Source organism: Harpia harpyja, chromosome 21 (genome assembly GCF_026419915.1).
Source record: "Harpia harpyja isolate bHarHar1 chromosome 21, bHarHar1 primary haplotype, whole genome shotgun sequence".
Taxonomy (NCBI): domain Eukaryota; kingdom Metazoa; phylum Chordata; class Aves; order Accipitriformes; family Accipitridae; genus Harpia; species Harpia harpyja.
This window is the reverse complement of record NC_068960.1, coordinates 8,514,261-8,534,923: the sequence shown is the minus strand read 5'-3', so window position 1 is coordinate 8,534,923 and position 20,663 is coordinate 8,514,261. Positions and strand designations below refer to the sequence as shown.

At 39.9% G+C, this 20,663-nt stretch overlaps 1 protein-coding gene across 1 annotated transcript in view; it reads left to right on the top strand.

Moving 5' to 3' along the window:
• Positions 1-9,118: 9,118 nt before the first annotated feature.
• Positions 9,119-20,663, top strand: part of LMTK2 (lemur tyrosine kinase 2) — a 44,385-nt gene continuing 32,840 nt past the window's right edge. The window contains exons 1-2 of the mRNA XM_052773412.1: positions 9,119-9,154; positions 9,224-9,458. Of these exons, the coding sequence (XP_052629372.1) occupies positions 9,119-9,154; positions 9,224-9,458 (271 nt within the window). The remainder of the gene's footprint in view (positions 9,155-9,223; positions 9,459-20,663) is intronic.

Genomic DNA, 20,663 nt, shown 5'->3' with positions numbered 1-20,663 from the left:
ACACTAAACCCATCGATGGCAGAGCTCCTGTCTGTTTCTCTCTCAGAGTTTAACTATAAGGAGAACTGTGTATATTAACTGAGCCACCTCCATAAGTGGCAGCACCTCCACAGCACCAGAGCCTAGGGAGAAGGTTAGCCTGGGTTCAAGCTTTAACCAGTGCTGTTTAGATCTCTCTGGACATCATTGGCAGGTGATGGTGGGGCACAGACAGGATCTCCTGCCTTTCAGTGATCATCTTGATGTTCTAGAGACCTTTCTTCTCCACTTTCTCTCCTATTAGCACCTCCTCTACAGGATGAGGCTCCCAATAGATGAGACCAGGAATCCTCAGCATGGATATTTCCTCTCCAGTGGGTCCGCTCAGGCAGGGAATCTAGATCAGCATGGAGAATGCTAATAGATTGTTGCCAGGCTTGTGTTTGCCAGCTGGAGCAAAGCACATTGCAGCAAGGACGTGTGTACAAGCCCATTCCCAGTGGTGGGACCAGCTAATTGTTCAACACTGGCAGTGAAGAGGAAAGCTCTTGTGACAATTCTGATCTCCAACAACTGTAATCAAATACTAGGCAGAGGAAAAATCAGACATGATACACTGATGTTTCTGCTTATGCACAAAGAGCAGTGGAAGATGTTCATATAAGACAGGAGTATTTAACATGTGTAGGAATGTAATACAAGTTGTGTTAATTTGCTTGATAAAAATAACATTTTCTGTTACCTACATTCAGTGATTCAGCATTTTTGAGACACGTCTTTGATGAAAATAAATGTGTCTAGAGGTTTGTGTGGGATGAAGATTATATTTGGGTCAAATTAAAGAGTGGTCCGTACTGTGTTGGATGGTTAAGCTGTAAAATTTAACCAATGAAAGGGTAAAAGTGATAATCTTGCTTTTACTAGCTCAGCAGTAAACAGAGCCGGTGCAAGCCATGTTTAATCCATGACCCCTGGGAAATGGTAATGTTAATTCCTGTTGTCTTCCTGTGCCAGATGTCAGGCGCTCTGAATTTCTAATTGAGAGCACTAGCTAGAAAGACTAAGGCACAACTGAGCACCTGGGTTGCATCAAAATGAGAATAGCTCTGTTAACCGCTGCTTATTGTAATATCCCACTGTAGGCAGCACCTGTGGTATGACTTTATAAATAGATAACCTGAGCTGTGTTCACACAAGGTTAATTCAGAAGTTGTCAGCTTGTTAGGCAGCTTTCCAGCGATGCGCTGATAGCACACGCTCACAACACAAGAGGAAATCATGCTTTATGCTTAGTGTTTATACGGTACATTATGACAAAGTTGTGGGGTTTTTTTCCTTATCTTTAAAATTCCTAGTCTGCTTCTGCATTAAAAGGAAGTTTCAAGTAGATGTGATTTTAACATTTTCTAATGTCTTAGAGTAGGTATGTCACCTGCCATGTTCTAAGAACATTTGGATGGTCAAAACTACTTAGCACTGGTAGCATGTACTCGCAGAGGAATTAAAATTTTGGCAAAGGTGCTGTTAACTGTTTTCTCATTTAGTTTAATCCTTTATGATGTTTTTTTCAATTTACAGTGATGGTCACTGTACCCCATGGAGTTTACTGCACTGAAACAGCACATCCTTTTGATATTGTGTACAGATCTGAATAAGAGATCCTCTTGCTGAACATCCTACAGCCCTTGGATTTTGATTAGCTTTGGATCTTTAGATTGAATTTCCTTCATGTTCAAATAATTTGCATTTGAAATTATGAAGAAAAAAATGTATCTTGTTAGCCACCACTTCTTCCTAATTACTCATTCTATATAGAGGTTGATTCGCGAGTTTCGTAAATAGTCAGCAATTTATCATCAAACCCTTTTCTACCGTTCAGAAGTCACTTAGATTCTGTGTTGTCTTGTATACCATAAGCATCCTACTAAGGTATATTTATTGGTTTCTACATTACTTTGGTAGCAAAAGAAAGCACCAGTTTTCCATAAAGATAAATGCATTTTTTATTCGGATGAATTTTTCCTTTCCTGGATTGGAGAGGAAAATTATAACTACTGACATTTATTGAATGAAATTAGACCTTTTCAGTTTAGTCAAAGCTTTGAAAAGTAGCAAAGAGGTGAGCATTTTAAAAAATGTCTTTTGTGCTGAGGTAGCTACTGCTCATACAAGATGGGATCATTCCCTGGATTTTCCTAGAGTTCATCAGTAAAAGTATGAGACATATTTCTGCATATACTGGCACACTTGAGTAATATCAATCACATAAGCAGCCCTACTCCCTTGTAGGATATGGCCAAACCAATATAGTGTGAAATTAAAGGACTTGCAATATTCCTATGATGCTGTAACGAGGGGGAAAAAGAATATCCTGCATGGCGACTTGAGCTCATTAAGTTGTTAGTATTGGAGATGAAAGAACAGTTGCAGTGAGTATGATCCTTGCTTAAATTTTCACTATCTTTTTTTCTGTCTGTATTTTACAATCCTACTAGCAAAGCAACTTCACCTGTAAGACTCCAAACTTTTAAATAATTTTGTAAACCTGTTTCTGTTGGATTAGTTTTATTAAAAAGGTGAGGAAGGGATTGTGGAAGATAGGAGGACTTTGATTCTTGGGTGATCTTTAGAGACTCAGACTGCAAGAATAAGGAAAATAAGCTTATTTCAAGCCTGTTTTTTGTAAGTAACCAGTTAAAATTAATAAGTAAACTTTTAAACTAAGATACTGTCGTTAATAGTGCCAAGGTTTTTAAAAATGCCTCTGCAATTTGTTTCTAGTGAGTTGTTCCTTGTCTGTGGCACAAGCTTTGCTCATTGGTTTTCATTGCTTTCTCTGTAACAAATTTTCACTGAGGTATTTTATACCTCTTTCCGTTCTGATTACCAAATAGTACAGAAATGTATGTCCAATTACTACCTTTGATAAATGGTTCTTGTTCTGAATTTGGTCTTTTGAACCCATAACTATTAAAAATAAATGAAAGTATCAAAAGTTATGTTTTCCAGTGTACATGTGCTGGATGTATTGGTTTGTGCTCCTTGCTCAATTGGGAAGATTCTTCCTGATCCTGCTTAATTTGTCTTGATTCACCTCAATTCTTCTCTGCCTAATTGCTCATGTTGCAATTTCAGTGCTCTGGAAGGCAACATTCATTAATATAAGAAGAATGAGTAACACTGCAAAGCATCAACATTTCAGTAAAAGGTAGATCCTTCCTTCCCTTACAGTGCTTCAGTGAACTACACCTTCCTCTAAATCTTGAATCCTTGTGTTTTTCTTCCAAGTGTGCACTTTAGCTGAAAGCATCCAGAGCACCAGTTGTCCATATGTTAGCAGCTCATTTACTCTGTTTTATTTATCCCTTTCTAGATCCAAGTGCTTCTTCTAAAAATTCCTTTTGTCAATATTGCAAATTATTTCCAAATTGGGATGAGCTTTCCCCCCCATACATAGAGTGGTGCTTAGCCTGAAGTCTTTGCTTATGCTTTCACTAAAACTAAGTGTGGAAGCCAATGAGAGACTGTTGAAGGGGAATGCAAGTGAGCTAAGATAATTTCTGGTTTAATTTTGGAGCAGTTACTTAGGATCAGGTTATTAAAGATATCTAAAATGAGAGGTGAGTGCCTACATATGTAAAAAATTGTCCTTTAATCTTCCCCAAGCTTCAGCTTGCTCAATGTTAATGAGGACTAGTACTTGTATGAGGGTTTTTCTTAATTATTTTTTATAAAGTTAGGTATAAAGTGGAAATGGAAAGTATTACATTAACAGGCAGATTGGTCAAGAACACCCCATTTGAAAGGACTCAAAACAATTTTTCTCTTTCAACAAGTGACACATTCAAGTGATGATGTATAATATTTATCAAAATTTAGTGTTAGAATTACTTTTTAGAGAGACATGCAAATCATATTTTATCTTCTGCTCAAATGTTTTCCTTCCTTTATTGAAAGGATTTGTGATGAAGAGATTCCTGCTGATCTAGAGGTCCAGAAACAGATAGTGCTTTTTTGGCAAGCTTGCGTGAGCAGTGTTTATGCTAGCAAGATACTTATTTAAACATGGCTAATTACAGGACCATTCACTGCACCCTGTAGATTGTTTGTTTGTTTTCAAAGAGGCACTGGTTCTAGAACTTGTAAGTAGTTTTACTAAACCCTTGCGCTTAGGCTGAAATGTTGCTGAACTATTCCTTTGCAGGAGTGCTATTCTTGCCATATTACACCTACAGTGTAAAACCACATGAAGCCTTAAGCAGTACCACTTGCTTATTTGAGTGGTCTCAGATAGGACAAGTTTTTGAGAGTTGCTGAGCAGCTTGCACAACTATTGCCTTAATGAAAGTATTGCATGAGGAAAGGCTAAGTTGAAACCTCGTTGTTTGATCTGTTGCGTTTTACTTGGTCTGTTTGTGAGAATATTCTTTCTGTTTTGCTTTTTTTCCCTTGACACACATATAATGTATATTTAGACCAGTACTGCATTAGACATTCATTTGGTTAAATAGTTTCTCACTATATTCAGTACTGCTTTGCTGCATCTGGAGCAAAATTTAATAGAGCACACAGTTTAGTGTTTGCTAAAAATAAATAGGGGATGGTAGCAAGGAATTTCTAATGTAGCTATGAAAGTTTTACAACAGCTTCTTTACACAGAAGTCATCATTTTGCATTTCCTTTTATGTTAATAGAAATTACATAGTTAAATCTCCTATACCCTTGGAGAGAATAGACACACACAATTTCTCTCTTAAAATTTTGGAGAAAGGTTCTATAGGAAGCTTTAAGATACAGATCTATCACCACAGATGTAACTTTTAGTCCAGCATTAGACAGCTGTCAGTGGCATAAAAACCAGTTTCAAAATTGGCATGAATTGGCATTTCGGCTGGCAACGTCATCAGAGAGTGGTATGTGGGGAACGAAATTTGCCCATTCATGACTGTATTTCTTGTAAGCCAGGATGGAATCCTGTTGAGAAGAAATTTATACTGATGTTGACACTTCTTACGCCTTTTTGAGGGAGTACTTAAATGCTCTTTCACAAAAATTAATTCTTTTGCTTAACTCTATTGATTCTATAGGATGGTTCAGTGGACTAAAGTGAAATGAATTTGGTTTAATAAAGTAAATAAAGTAAATTTAAATGAATTTAATAAGATACATTTACAATTATGATCCATCTTCATATCTTAATGTTAAAACCTCTTCAAAGTACACCTGTTTGAAGCCAAAGTAGGTAGTGCCCTTCCAGATCAGGCCCATCAAAATACAGAAGGTATTCCTGAGTGAACAGAAATGAAATTTGTACGAAATTTTCCAGGACATTAGTGGCAGATGCAAATCCAAATATGAAATATTTCCCAAGAAGAATGTAATTCCTTAGTGGATTTACAAGGAATGGATTAGCAAGAGCTGCTGGATCTTTAAAGACATTTTAAAATTAATACAAACTGAATCTTCTATCAGTGATTCAAAATATGCCCTGCCATATTTTTCAGAGGTTGATTTCTCCATGTGCAAGCTTAATTTGTAGGAAGAAATCAGAGAGTTCTGTTCTAAGCCCATTTTAGAGTGACAGATGGATACTAAGGGGAAAACATTTGACTCAAATAAGTAAATTTCCTTTACTGATTGTTTAAAACCCAGTTTCCTTTAGCCAATTTTCCTTGGGAGCTACGTAAAATCATTTTGGATGCTGTAGTATTGGAACAGGGAAAGATGCCTCCAGTTATATAAAAACACTATTAGGTCACTTATGACTGAAAGTGGAGGTTAAAATCAGTGATATTTATTTTGTCTCTATCAGGTGGAGAAGCAAATTACTTTGTTAAGTATAAAAAGACAACACTGACAGGGAAAGAAAAGGTTATATATGAAAGGATGAGACATTTTTCTTTTGGGGGGAGAGAGAGAGGGGTGTATGTCTCAACATTCATATATACAGAAACTAATCTTTATGCTTAAAACAGTGACTTGGAATAAAGACTTTGGTTCTGTAATCAGTTCTGTTCCTGATGCTCAGTGATACTCTGTTTTGTAGTAAGCAAATAGTGAATCTTTTGGGGCCTTATTCACAGTTACATTGAAGACCTTTAACACCTCTCTGGCAACTTGCTCAGTCTGCTAGACAATATTCCTTCCGCACCAATAATGTTATAAAAAATATTGAAGAAAACCAACTGAAAATAAAACCATCAACATCCTTTAGTTGATCTAATTATCTGTCTCTAAAAAAAGGTTTTAACACCTCCCACACGGAACAGCAGCTTCAGTAATTTGGCAATGATAACAGCGCATAATCAAGACACATGAGGTTGTGATATGTGGTAATACATCCTGTTTTGTGTGCAGGAAGAGTTTTGTTTAAGTAAATATATTTTATTTTTAAGTACCTTTTGGATTACTTGCTATTAGGTTGCTCATCCCATTAGTCTCGTATAGTTGCTACAAATGTTTAACTGCAGAAATCGTAAATGGGTGAATTGTAACATTCCTGAGGATGGCAGATAGGAGATTAGGCTTTGCATCTTTGGGGTTTTTTTTGTGATGTTCATTGTGTATTTGAAGACAGGGAGTAACTGTGACTAACATGTAGAACAAAGGATTGGAAGGTTTGGCTATTTAGCTTCTACCAGTGACTAATTCACAGCTAACCTTAAGTGTACCATCATTATAGAATAGTGCTCTGACAAGTCCTTTTAATGATATGCTGCCATAGCTTCCCAGATGATATTACAACATGATGTTTTATCAGCAAATTACATCAAAGGCCTGCCTAACATTCAATTATTACAGGGTGGGTTGGGAAATAAAGCAGTCTGCTGTGTTTAAAATGCAATGAATTGTTTACACTATTGAAATGAGAACACCCTTGCACTGTAAACCTGCTGATAGGCTACAAATGAAGTTTTTATGTCTGTAGCTGCTATGAACCTCAAAATTATTTACGTATGGAATTTGCATGAAGTCTGTGACAGATCTCAGAAGAACCTTAGACCCTAGACACTGCAGTGATAGGTACACTAGATTTGCCCATGTAGTTATACCACATAAGTACAGTGTAGTCTGAATAACCATCATTAAAAAAATGTGGCTATAATGTCAACTAGAAGGAGACACATTCACATCCAGAGGCCCCAGCCCTGAATGTCCATACTCAGTGGAGGGAGATTTGATACAGTGAAGAATAAAGAACTAACCTTGAAGTTTCCACTAGATACTTGTGGTATACATAAAGACCTGGCTGCATGCTTGTGACCAGCATCAGTTTTATGTCAGTACCGAGCTATTTAAGTTGAGATGGTGACTGTTTGTACCTGAAAAAAAATTAATGTGTTACATATTGCATATTACGTATCACTGATTTTAAAGGGAAAGGACCACATTTTCCCTTCCCAGTCCATCAAATCTACAGACAGCCAGACAAGGAATACTTTTGGACTGTTTATTGTTTTATATTGCTTTTAAAAAATAATTCACAGTAAGCAGCATAATGCATTAATAATAGTTTACTAAAACAACAAAAGAGGAGGTTGTCTTCCATATCATTAGTCAAGTAAAATATTTCCCTTGGAAGAAAAACTAATTAGAACATTTCAAAAAATATGGGTCATTTGGTAGTACAATTAGTGTCTTCAAGCCAGAGAGAGGGTATCTGGGGGTGGACACAGACTTGCTAAGAGGAAAGTAGTTTGATTTTAAGTACATCCCTGTGGTAGGAGAAAAATTACCCTAGAAAAAATTCTTAGCGACAGAGAGATTTAGGTTTATGTTGTGTCTTCCTGGACATCATGTTCCAAGTACTACTTTGAGCACAAACCTTTCCTTTCATGAAGTCCCAGGGGTGCACTTACTGTACATTTCTTTGGAGAATCTGTGCTCCCAAAGTCATTATATAATTTTGACATAATTAGCCTTTTTGCTAAATTATTTGGAAAATGGAAATCTAGTTTGTTAGTCGTATGGTATTTCCCTATTTCCTCACTATACAGAGCCCTTGATTCCTTAGGATTAATTCTTCCATTTATGCTACTTAAAACCTTCACCTCATTTTCAGGTACTCTAAATTCAGCAGAATTACATGCCTAAACCTAAACCAGAACAATCTTTATTTCTGAGTCCTGCTTGTATCGTTAGTTTAACAAGGTCATTTCCAGCCTTGGAAACGCATAGGCTGCAGAGGGTAGTTTATGCCCATCTCTGTGTCTAACTTGAGACTCATTGTACTCCTTTTCTGCAGAGGAGCCTGAGTAACGGTCCGAGGGAGGTGTAAGAAACAGCACGGAGGAGCTGTGTGCCCGCTCCTGCTTGCAGCGCAGGTATGATGGCTCCTCAGGGGAAGCTCTGCCGGAGGCCTCTGCGGCTTCTGAGGGAACCAGGCTCTGGTTTTTTTACTTTTTTTACTTTTTAGTTTCCTCGCTCGGCCTCTGGCACAGAGTCGAGCTGCGGGTGCACGGAGGGGGAGAGAGCTGAACACGCATCGCCCCGGTCCAGAGCTCCGCCACGGCCCCACGCCAGCTCCATCCCCGGGGGAGTCCCCAGGCCCGGGCTGGCCTGGAAGAGCAGGACACAGCCGTGGCCTCGGAGACACGAGGGCACAGGCTGGGGCCTGCGCTCTTCTGTGCGGGGCGATCCCAGCCGAGGGGCCCGTGTCCGCGGAAGGGCCCGCCAGCCCCTGCCCGTACCGGGGGCCCAGGGCGCGTTAAGCGCGGCCTCAGGGAGGCCGCCGCGAGCACTGCGGGCGGGCGCCGTGCCTCCAGGCGGCGCTGTTCCCGCTACTCCCGCGTGTCCTGCGCACGGGCTCGGCCAAGCCCCTCGTCCTGCTCCCGCCCTCGGGAACGGCGCCGCCAGCCGGTTGGCGGAGCGCGCCTTCAATCCGAGGGAAACTCCGCCCTCCTCCCGTCGCCCGGAGTGCGGCTTGATTGGCAGGCGCGCTCCGCCGTTCTCGCGCCGCAGCCTTCGCTCGCCCTAGCTCGCCCTCTGCGGAGCGACTGGCTGATCTGGCTGTCAATCAAGGATTAGGCCCGTCCTAGCCAGCGAACCCTCCTCCCGAGCGTGAGGCGCGGGTTGATTGGCGCACCGGGCTGTCAATCAGCAACGCGCTCCACCTTCTCCCGGTCAGGTAGCCCGGAAGATGGCGGCGGCGGCGGCGTCCGCAGGGGCTGGCGGGGTTCTGTGAGGGGAGCGGGGCGGCGGGGTCCGATGCCGCGGGCAGCCGCGCCGCGGAGGCGGGGGGTAGCGGCTGCCGTGGGGGCTCACCGGAGACGCTGAGAACCTCGAGCCCCTCGTTCGGCGCCGAGCCTCGGGCCGGGAGCGGAGGGCATGCAGCAGCGCGGGGGGCTCGGCGGGGGTGCCGGGCGGCGGGGGGGGCGGCCCGCTGCCCCTCGGACCCCGGCGGCCGCTCGGGCTCGTCCTCCTGCTGTCGCTTCTCTTGGGGAGCGGCGGGGCGGCTCCGCTTCCGCGAGCAGGTGCAGGTGAGGCGCGGGAGGCGGCGGGGCGAAGCCGGGTTGGGGCGGCGGGGGGGGGGGGCGGCTCCGCGGCGGGGCCTGCGAGGGGAAGCCTGGGGGCCGGGCAGCCTCGGGGGGCCTCGGCCCGAGGGGCCGCCGGTTGGGGCCCGGGGCTCTGCAGGCGCGGCGGCGGTGGTGGAGCGAGGGGACTGCGGGTTTCCAAACCACCGTCCCTCCCTCCCTCCCCCGTGCTGCGGGCAGGGCTCCGCGCCGCGCTCGGCCCTCTCCCCTCGCCGAAGCGTCGGGAAGGGCACGGCGGGTGGATGGGGCTCCGCGACGGAGTGGGCTGTGGCTCCCGTCCTCTAGGTCACGTCTTGTGCCGGTGGCATTGAGCGATATCCCGCTGTCGGTATCTCGGTCTCTCCAGATCGAACTACGTGCTTGTTCTCTCCGGGTGCTTACCCACATACGTTCTTTCTATAGTGGCTACCGTTCTAGTCGATGCAGACCTCGGCGTGATTTTTCTTTTTCTTATTCTGACTGTGAATCACCGGGACTCCCGTTCCTGGGTGGAGGCTCTTCAGGGCAGACGGCGCTTCCCTCCTTTCCGGTCAGATTAGTCGGATTCCCCCCCCCCGGCCCAGTCTCTCTAAATAGTCATGTACTTCACATTTATTTGTCTCTTATGTTAGGTAATGCTGACTTCCTTCGATTTTCTTGCTTATTTTCCTGTTTGTCTTGAAAGCACAGACTAAAAAATACATCCTCTCAATCGTATGAGTTACTGATCAGAGACTGAATTTTGTTAGGTTTGGTTCGAATGTGTACTGAGATTCATTTCTAGCCCCGAAGAGTTGAAGAGCTGAAATAGACAATATGTTCAGAGAGGAGGAGGAGGAGGAGCAGTGTGGAAGGAGAGATCTGAAGCACAGGGGTTAGGTAGTTTGGCTGCTGTTCCACAGAAAGTATCAAAACTGGGAGTGGAACCCATACTTCCTTTATTTTTGGACCTAGGCCTCTTTCCCAATTTTTTTTTCTTCCCAAGAACATTTCTGAATTGTTCATAAGTTACTCGCTCCATCAGCCGCCTTTGAATTTTTTTTCTTAGTTTCTATAAAAGTAACCTTCTGAAAAATGGAAGACTGTCGCTCAAATCTGTATTTCCTTTGAGACTAAATGATAGTTTTCTCATTTATGAAATAATTGAAGTTTGTCCAAATAATATTAACTCATCATCAAGCTGTAAGGTAAGACAGCAGAATCAGTTTTGTGTGGAGGTCTTTTCTGCCTTTTCTGTGTCTTACTTTTCCTGAAATTTGGTTAATTTTTCTATTTAAAGGTAGATGTCAGAGTGTCTGCATCCCGTGCTTTCTTCTTTTTTTTTTTTTTTTTTTAAATAAAAATTCCTCTTTGCTGTCAGGACTATGCTATGTACCTTACAAAGCTGGGAGATCAAAACATAACTTCCATGACAGTGATAAAAAGCTTCATTCTCAGAATGAAAAGCTGATTGGGCAAAATACAGGAGATAGTATTGAAGTGGGTTTTTTTAATTTTTTTTTTTTTTAAAGGCCAAATAGGGTATGCTAAGTGCAATACTGCTAGGAGAAGTACTTATGATGTTGTAATATTGGACTCATACAAAATGAATTCGACATCGTAATTTTATATGTTGGTTTTGGTTATAATTTAGGCCAAAGTATGTATACATGGGAAGTTATCTGATTTTTAGCAAACTGTGCCAAATCCTGTCATGGAAAACCCAGTGAACTCCAGGAAATGAAACTGCTGCTTTCTGCTGTATCTTTGCCCATATAGTAAGAAGCAATGTATTCGGATTCTTTTATTGACAGATGCTTAATATTTAAACATTTAGGGCCTCAAGAGGAACCTTGTCCAGTTTCACTGGCATCCCTTTTGCTGGGAAGACTTCCTGCTGAATGAAATAATATACGCAGAAGGGTTTGCATGCAACAGATTCTTAGTCTGCAACATGTCCTGTATCATCACTACAGCAGTAACCAGTTAGAAAGCTACAAAGACTTTTTTCCTTCCTTTGAATAGCTTACCAGTGGATGACAATGATGCTGTTTTGTCTTGAACCTTCTCTGTCGTTCTAGGCAAATTTTATAACCTGTCCAGAAGACAAAACTGTGACTTTATTTTGCTGGGTTAAGAATCATGTGTTTAAAAACAACTTAGGCATATTGTGAATTTCTCTCTCATATGTCCCATGATAGGTTGCTTTGATTTCCTGTATAGGTACTGGCAGTTGCTGATGGTCTCTGTTCTGGGCCTCAGCAGTTTTTGCAGTTCACTGTAACACTCAGTCTGATACATAAAAGTTGTAAACTTGTGAAGAATTTAATGGGCTTTTCATAAAATAATTAGTAATTGGTTTCAGAATTATTTCAGGATCCCACAATACTTCACCTAGCAAGAAGGGTTGCTGCTTTCACAATGGAGAAAGATTTTGATGGGTATTGCCCTGAGCTTGTCACAGGAAAGGTGGGAAACCACAGAAAAAGGAGGAAGGTGTCTGTAGCTGTTGTAGTGAACTTTGCGGAATAGCTCCTGGAATATACCTGTAATAAATTAACTTCCCTTTTGGGGAGGAAGCTGGAAAGCAGGAAGTGCTGATGGGCAGGTTGTAGCAAGACTAGATTGGATTCCTTGTTCCAAAGTGCTCCATTTTGTGGAACTGCTGTGGAAATATGCCAGACTATATGGCTGGGGAACTGTCAAGTTCCCAGGGCCTTGATCGAGATGAATGATGCCATTCTTTTTAAGTATGGCTTCATAGTGTTTGCAGATGAAGGCGTGCATGGATGATGTGTTCTATATTTGTTTTGCATTTTTGAGGTTATATTTCTAAACTAATTTAATTTTTTTTCTTTTCAACAATAAGAAGAGGAGATAAAGGAAATAAGGCTTTAACTGTTCCCCTGGTAGGGTTCAGAGCAATTACTGTAGAATATAGGAAAACCAAGATGTTGAAGATGCAACTAGCTAAAAATACTTTGACCAACTTAGATTTAATTTATTCTGTGAATGGAAAAGGAGGATACTGATATGTACTGTGATAGTTCTGAATTTAAAGTTTCACTTTATACTGGAGGTCAGAGCTGGGGGCAGGTCTACTGGAAAGGACTTAATAGAATGAAGTGCTGTAGTTGTTTTGAGCTTGTGGAGTATTGGTGATTTTACATGGATGCATCAGGCTAAAAGGACTTCCACTTTTAGTACTGTGTGGCTGAAATAAGGGCATTTGGGAACTGCTCTTTAGCAGCACTATTTTGTAGCCAAACACAGTGCATTATAATCTGACACGTCTGCCTTACTGTGCTAAAGCTTTACATTTACATTCAGGCTCTCTTTCTGTTCTTCTGACTTGGATTTCCATACTTGACCTTAATTCAGCTGCCTCTCCAAGAAAGCTGAGAATCTGAACCAAGGGTATATGTGTAATGTCAGACAAAGTATTTCTGTCATCTCTGTGCTATATGAAGTCTTTGCAAATACAAAGTAACAGGGACTCAAAAATATTCTAATTTTCCTGTAAAACTTGAATAGGTGGTAGTGTTTTTAGCAGGTGTGTTCAATTTTACATTTGTAATGAATTAGGTAATCTATTCAGTTGAATTGAGGCAGCTGGATTGGTGCCTATATGCTTTCTTGGTTTGTGCTGAGAACTTCAGTCTTGAGACTTCCCTCCTGGACCAGTTGAATGTTATGGCAGTGAGTCCTTGCTGATGAGCTCGGTCACATACAATCCAAGAAAACATGCTTAGAAATTGGTGTGTAGTATCCAGAGACACCCATCTAGAGTATCTGGATGTTTATGCAACTGTATCTAGTATAGTCAGCTGGCCATAGATGACAAGTTAAAACTTTGAGATTAAGTCACTGTTTTTTATTTAAGAGGAGTTCTCTAGCATGTATATACTCTTGGGAAAATTGTTGCTTTGGCTTGATGTTTCTCTTGGAGTTCTGTCAGACTGGGGCCCAATTGTGGTTGTAGCCTGTGGTTTGGTACAATGTAAAATTTATGTGACACTTGCACGTAATAAGAAAAGCAATTTTCTAGGCATATGCAAGTTAGTGACTTGGATCACTTGAAGTTAAGAAAAATCTTGCTTGTAAAGTGGGGATTTTAATTAGTGATATATACTTTTATTGGGAGTGGTCTTTCCTCCTCCTTTCAAGCACTAAACTTATTTGCTTCTCCTTATATTTCTTTTTCTAGCTTCTGTCCCAGACACCTAATAATTGTAGAGCTAGAGCTGCTAAGTTGTCTTTTGTCTTTTGTTTTTATCTGTGAGTTTGTGACTCTGAGGTAAGAAGCCAACCCTGACTCTTTGGCCTGCAGGGATGTTCCATGTAAGGCTTTGTTCACAGGCTTGGTCTACTTTCTGTGCCTCTGGCTGTAAAGTGTCTGCATTTCGCTACAACTAAAGCAGCCCTTATTAGGAGGAGGTCACTTTTTGAGGTTGTTTCTCACACCTTGAATACTTGGGTGTATTTAATAATTCCTCGGATATCGTTGCAGTGTATTAAGATAGCACAGATCAGAGGCAGTCTAAAGGTATGTTGTCGTAGCATCAGGCACAGGTCATTGGTTTGAAACGGCCCATTAGTTAGTGCTGGTTTTGCCCCAGATCCTGTATAAAAAGAGGAGTTTGTGTTTTGTAGTGAGATCCAACATTCTGCTTGTAAAGCGTGGAAGACAAAGTTATATTTTGAGGGGCTGATGAACAACTGTCAGGCAAATTTGAGTAGAAGTAATTTTCTGGACATTTACTGTAGTCTGGTTTCAGTTGCTGTCCATACATGGTTTACCTGTGCAGGATAAAGAGACCTTTAGTCAGTGTAACGCCAGAGGCTGCAAAAATCATAGTTTTCTGTTTCAGTCCTAACATTCCAATTCTGCAGCAGAAGGACAGCACATGGAGTACTGGAGTATTCCTTAGATTTATTTTGGGTCTGCCTTTCTACTTGGTGTGTGCATCTAGTATCTGGAGCTTGATATGGTTCTGGATACTATTTGCAATACCTTCGATGCTTTTATTCCTCTGTATAAACTCTTTGTTTTCATTGTACTGCTGTTATGAAAGGTCTTGAGCAACATCAGTGGTACTAGAAACAATTTGTAGATGCTTTTATAATCAGAAATGTACAAAGTGTGTCAGGATAGCTGTTTCAATCTACATGTGTAGTTTAAGCACAGCCTGTAGCAAGGTATTATGCTACATATAGCTTAGGCAAGGTGATGGTGTGAAGCAAGTTATGTTAGTGAATTGTCTTCTGAGGGATTTTCAGTATGAAATGCTGGTACAAAGTAACGTCTTGTCCAACACTGCTAGGCTTAGAAAAGTTTCCTTAGTGGTAAGGAAACATCAGTGCAGTGACTTAACAGTGATGTGACTTTTTTAGGACTACCTTTGCACCCTGGGACTTCTTTGGTATGAAAGAGATGTAGAAAATTTTAACAGTAGAATTATGAGTGCTGGCTTTTAAGCTTTCAGTCTTAAACCAGATTCCAGATCCAGGTCTTCAAAATCGGTCATTCATTCTATGGCTCATTCCCCTTCCTAGGGATCCTTCAGCTATGAATAGGGATGAGAAATGGAGCTGAATAAGCTTTTTTGGCAAAGTGCTGCTCCTTTCTTTCCCACATTTCTTAACCCAGTCGTATTTCCAACCCAGAGTTGGAAATGCATCTACTGTAAAATCAAGATTCTAGAAAATCCCATCACATGAAGGTTGCATTTATGCATTTCTTTCACATGAACAGAAAGAAATTAGTCTCTTCAAAACCAGTATATCTTAATAGGTTGTATTCCTGTCAAATGATGGGAGAAGGAGATACTGATGTTTTGGTTTCCATGCTGCAGGTACTTCTGATGGCTTGAGATACCATGACGTGTAATTTTCTTGTGCTTCTTTAAATGATTGTGGTCTACTCTGTTTAAAAAAAAAAAAAAAAAAATTCTACAACTCCTGTGCCTCGCTGTTGGAGAAATGGTATAGCAGATGAAAACATACTGGACTTGAGCAGGAATTGGTTGTCAAAACCAACATCTAGCAGTATAGAATAAAGTGTGCTCTGCACAATTTATTTATATATATGTATATACACACACACTTAAGAATCAGATGGTATCTTTGCAAGATAATGATGCTACCTAGATTTTCCAGAGACCCTGTCATGAAGGCATAGGGTATATAATTCTTTAACATGTATATTTTTTACCTTGTCTTAAGATGCCTTTGTGCAAACATGAGATTCTAACACTGAAACTTCAAACAAATCTCGCTCTGTAAACACTTGAAGTGCTAGCCTATATTTAGTCCTTATTAAAATTGAGCAGTGTGCTGTTGTGCGAGTAATTCTTTGACATACTGGGAAGACTTGTAGGGTAATAGAATAATGACAGAAATGTGAAATTAACCCCAGCTCACAGTTTTACTAGTTACTAACTGTTCAGCCAACACTCAGGCCAGGACAAGCATTCAGGAAAAAATGAGGATCGGAGCTGTGTTGTTCTGAGGGTGCTGTACTACCTGAGAATCCAACATTTCCCCAGATATTCTTGCCTTAAGATATGTAACCTGTGCCACCCTTGCATACAAAGTGGACTTAAGCAGCTGTAGAAGCTCATTTGAAGCACACTGTAAAAGTATTTAGGGGGAGCATGGAATAAAATAGTTTGAAAAAGTGTTGGCTTAGATTGCAGGATAGACTTCTTGTATTCTTTTTAAGGTCAACTGGGAGGACTGAGATAATTTGCCAGGAATTGTTGTCATACAGAGTTACACATCCAGTTGTGATAGGAAGTAGCTAATATTTCTTGAAAGTATTGTAACTTGTTGCATAGGACAGTAATGATTTCAGGGTCACGTGTCCACAAAACACATTTAACTATGAAACTGGCTTTTGTCACTGTAGAACTATATCCAGAACACAAGGTGGGTTGGAGGAACATGTCAGAGGTGTTTTTATTGCTTCTTGGGGGAAAAACTCTGTAGGAAGTTGCCACTTGCTGTCTTCATTACACTTACTTCTGATGATTAACTGTTGTAGAGAAGAACTTACGGTTTTTCAAAAGAATTGTCTGTGCACATGTATTGGCCTTTCATCCTACCCACCTCCCCCACGAGGAACTTAAATAATAGAGTTCTAGGATAAGATAGGCATGGTAATGGACAGGTTGAGTAGAGAGGTGAAATGTTTCAATTTCTGTCTAGAATAATATAGTAACAGAGTAACTTGTATGTGATTTTTTTGTTGTTGTTGTTTTTAAACTTTAATTTTTCCACACTGCTGAAAGTCTTGTCATCTTATATCCTTCCAAGTGTGAGACTTTGATTTAGGCTATGTAATGCAATTCAGATTTAGACAGGAGATAGTTTTATTGACAAACTGTTAGTTACTGCTTCTTGTATTCAGAAAGATTAAATACAAGTGTGCACAAGTAACTTGGACAGCTGTAGTTTTAAGTACTTAAGAGTTTTTTTTTCCTTGAGACTGTATCTAGTAATTAGGATTTTCCATAGTTGTAAGGAAGAAGGGAAAATAAAATCGGTTGATAAAGTGCTTTTGCATAAAGATACGTTTGTAATATCCATACTGAAGATTACTTCTGTTAGTTATGCAAACTTTGCATTATCTGATATAAGGCTAGTAATAACATTATGAGAGGATAGGCTTTTGAAATAACTCTCTTCAGTTAATAAAATTTTCAGTAGTTTGTTTCAGATAATTTTTTTTTTTTAAACTTTAAATATTTTGTGTTTTCTTTGAATGGCAATAAGTACTAAAAATCTGAAAGCTGAAAAGTTCAGGTATAAACTGAGAACCTCCTTAAAGTCCCTTAAGGAGTGTTATATATATCTGTTCTTGGGGATTTGCTCAGTGAAGGAACACTCACGGTCTCTGCTTGAAATACTTTGGGCATTTGGAAAGAGTTTTAGATTTCATTAAGGTGCTGGCATTGTGTTGAGGACATAAAGTCAATGAGAGTCATCTGAGATCTTGGGTATGTTTCTTCTTGTTGTACTGGTAATGGCCATTAAAATCAAAGGACTGTCTGGAATTTGGAGTGCCTCTCTCATCCTAAAATTATCTCCCCCCCCCCCCAAGAATGTCTGAAGTGCAAATAACATTCCTTCAAAACTTGTGGTTTTATTTGCTAGTGTTGTGTCTTAGTTGAAGGTTGATGGTGATTTGAATGCAGTTCTAATGTAGTATTTTAAAACCTATTGTAATATAGCATTGCACAACTAAATGATGGTACTGCACACATTTCTGCTGAAACTTAAAAATGATGCTGTTTTTTGGCTCAGTTGTTAAATGGAGTGTAGCAGGATAAAATTGAGATGATGGGAATGCAGTAACTAATGGAATGAGCTCTTGAGGTTAGTGGGGTTTTTTGTGAAATACAGGAGTTGCAATGCATGTTGTGCCTTACTTTGTCATACAAATAAGATACTATACAATAGATGTGTCTAAAATTGCTTTGAATAGGCTTTTGTTTTAGTATTCTACCTGTTGCCTGTAGGCCTTCAGAATTTATAGACCTGGCTGTATTGGTTTTGTGCCTATTAGTAGCAAACCTCTGAAGATTTCAGGGAGTAGATAAATGCAGGAGAAACTCTTTGTGAGGAAAAGGTAATGATCTGAATCTGACTTGTGAAGAACTGGGTAGGAGTCGACAACATGTTCCCACTTAATTGCTAGCATAGAAGAAAATGACAGCATTATTTAGGAAAGTTGGGGTAGCTTTTAAAATCGTATTTATCAAAACCACTATAAATTAGGGTGATATTACACTTTTTGATCTGGCTACATTAATATCCATTAAATGCAGAGTAAGTAAACTGATCAAGTTTATGAAAGATACCATGGAAGTAGCTAGGGAGCAGAGTTAGATTGGGTCATTCATTAGTATTTTAAAGGCTGCTGTGTTCCAGCTTGGTGTTGTAAAGTAACATCTCTGTTCATGATCATATAATTTGAGGGTGTCCAAGAGACAGTTTAAGTGACTGCTGTCACGCTAGATTTGTGCTGGAAATAGTTATAGCTATTAGTGCAGAACTGCCATTTATGTAGCTGCTCTTGAAAGAAAAGAGGCTCTTGCTTATGCAGTGGGACTGTTGTTGCATAGCAACTACTGTGCTGAAAGCTTAAAATCAGATGCTCCCTTGAAGTTTGCTGTGCCCTAATAATGCTTAATTTATCTGGGCCTTGCACTGCCTTTATCACAGCAGTGAATGTCTTTTATTAGTGTACTCAGTAATGTCTGTCATGTATGTTTACTTTTCTTTTTTCCCCAAGCTTAGAACTGTGTTGTTTCTTGCATTTTTTTAGCCCAGTTTCCTGAAAGTTGAGACCTTAATAACATGATTAATCACATTGAACCAAATTTGAGAGAGTCGGAGTTCAAGCGTCATGGCCTTTCATAATCTGGTAGTAGAAGAAAGGCAGATCTGCCATCCCTCACATGGACAGGCAGTTATGTCTGGTCCTGTATCGTGCTGAGTGGTAGCTGTTGGTTGGCAAGTGAACATGGATGGACCACTTGGCTAGCTGGCTTGTCTGTTGCTCCTAATTAATGGTAGCAAAGGAAGCCACAGGTGGATGATGTATGTGGGTATTTGAGAGTATTGTGGGCAGACCAGGAAATTAGATAGAGAAAGAAACTAGTTCTAGTGAGAAACAAACTTATGTTTGCTTAGTTGTTCCATTTGGTAGTCAGTGAATTTTCTTATGAAGAAAGTAGACTTGAAAGAAACTTAGGAAGGTATAGAGAATCCTGACTTACATAAATTACTTTGAAATATACTTTGTATGAAAACAACATTTTTCCACCCCTTGAAACATGCTAATACATACTGAAGTATATGTTCACATGCCTATACTTGATCCTGAGAATGCCAGCATAAATTATCATCTTTGTTTTTTCAGTGAGCATGTTCATGTACTTGCCTGCGTACAGGGTTTGACTTCACATGTGCTGTGCTCAAATTTAGACTTTAGTGTAAAATTTGCTTATGAAATGTCAGTCTTCAGAGGTGCTGAAGAATCTGCTTCAATAGCTGTTAATTACCTACCTACCTCAGCCAGGGCTTTGAATTGTTTGTGATACCATGTACTTTTAAAAAGTGGGTAAATAACAGCATAGAATCAGTATTTAATACTGTGAGCCTTTGAAAAAAGACCTTATTTTCTGTGTTGATAATTTAGGACCATTTAGATGCCATTTTGAGATGGAACATTTACTAGCACAGAGCTCTTTGTAAAGCATTATGTTGTGTTAGCCTTGCAGTAACACCTATAGTAACACAGACACACTGCATCTCCTGCTTATTTTAATGTAGTAGTGATATAATCCAGGCCTCTGCCTCCTGCTGAAGTAGTTGGGGTATACCAGACCAAAGTAGTCTAGACTGTATTAACTGACAGGAAGCCTTATATTGTTGTCATTTTATATATAGTATTTCTTGGATGTGTTTTGCAGTTCCCTTCCTAAAGAACAGATTCTGACTTCTGGATAGATACCAAGATGTAGTAGGTTGTTACTGTGTAGGGTTACATTAACTATGGTAAGTTTTTAAACTGAGGTGATACGCTGAGTAAATTTATTAAGTTCTCTACTTTTAGAATCTATTATGTTAAGATTCTTAACTTCTGCATTCATTATGAAATTGTGAGTGATATTTATTGATTTTTATCTAGGTTTAGATTAAAATTAATTAAATTTACAAAGTATTTTAACAGTTTTCTTTATTGAAGAAAACTTGTTTTCTGTAATGACTATATAAAATGGTCCTCTGTGTTTAATTGAACGGCTTGCTTTCTGGTTGCTTTTTTGGCCAGGATCTTGTAATAAATAGATGTCATTCCTTCATACTTTCACAATTTACAAACAAAAGGAGGTATTAAACATCTCCTACCTTTTCAGTTCCGAGTCATTTTACTAAGCTCCAGTGACTTAATCATTGGATGGAAATAGTTGAAAAATGCAAAAGAGGTTATACTGCAGCAGATTTTTCAGCACTTTGTCAAACACCAGTTCCAATACTTAATCAGTGACTTCCATCACTGAATATGTATTTACGCAAGCTATTAAAATAACTTCACTTATAATAAATTTTAGCCCAATTACAGGTTGCCATAATTTTATACTTAATTTTACATTCATTTTTTAAAGAAGTGCAAATTAAAAAATC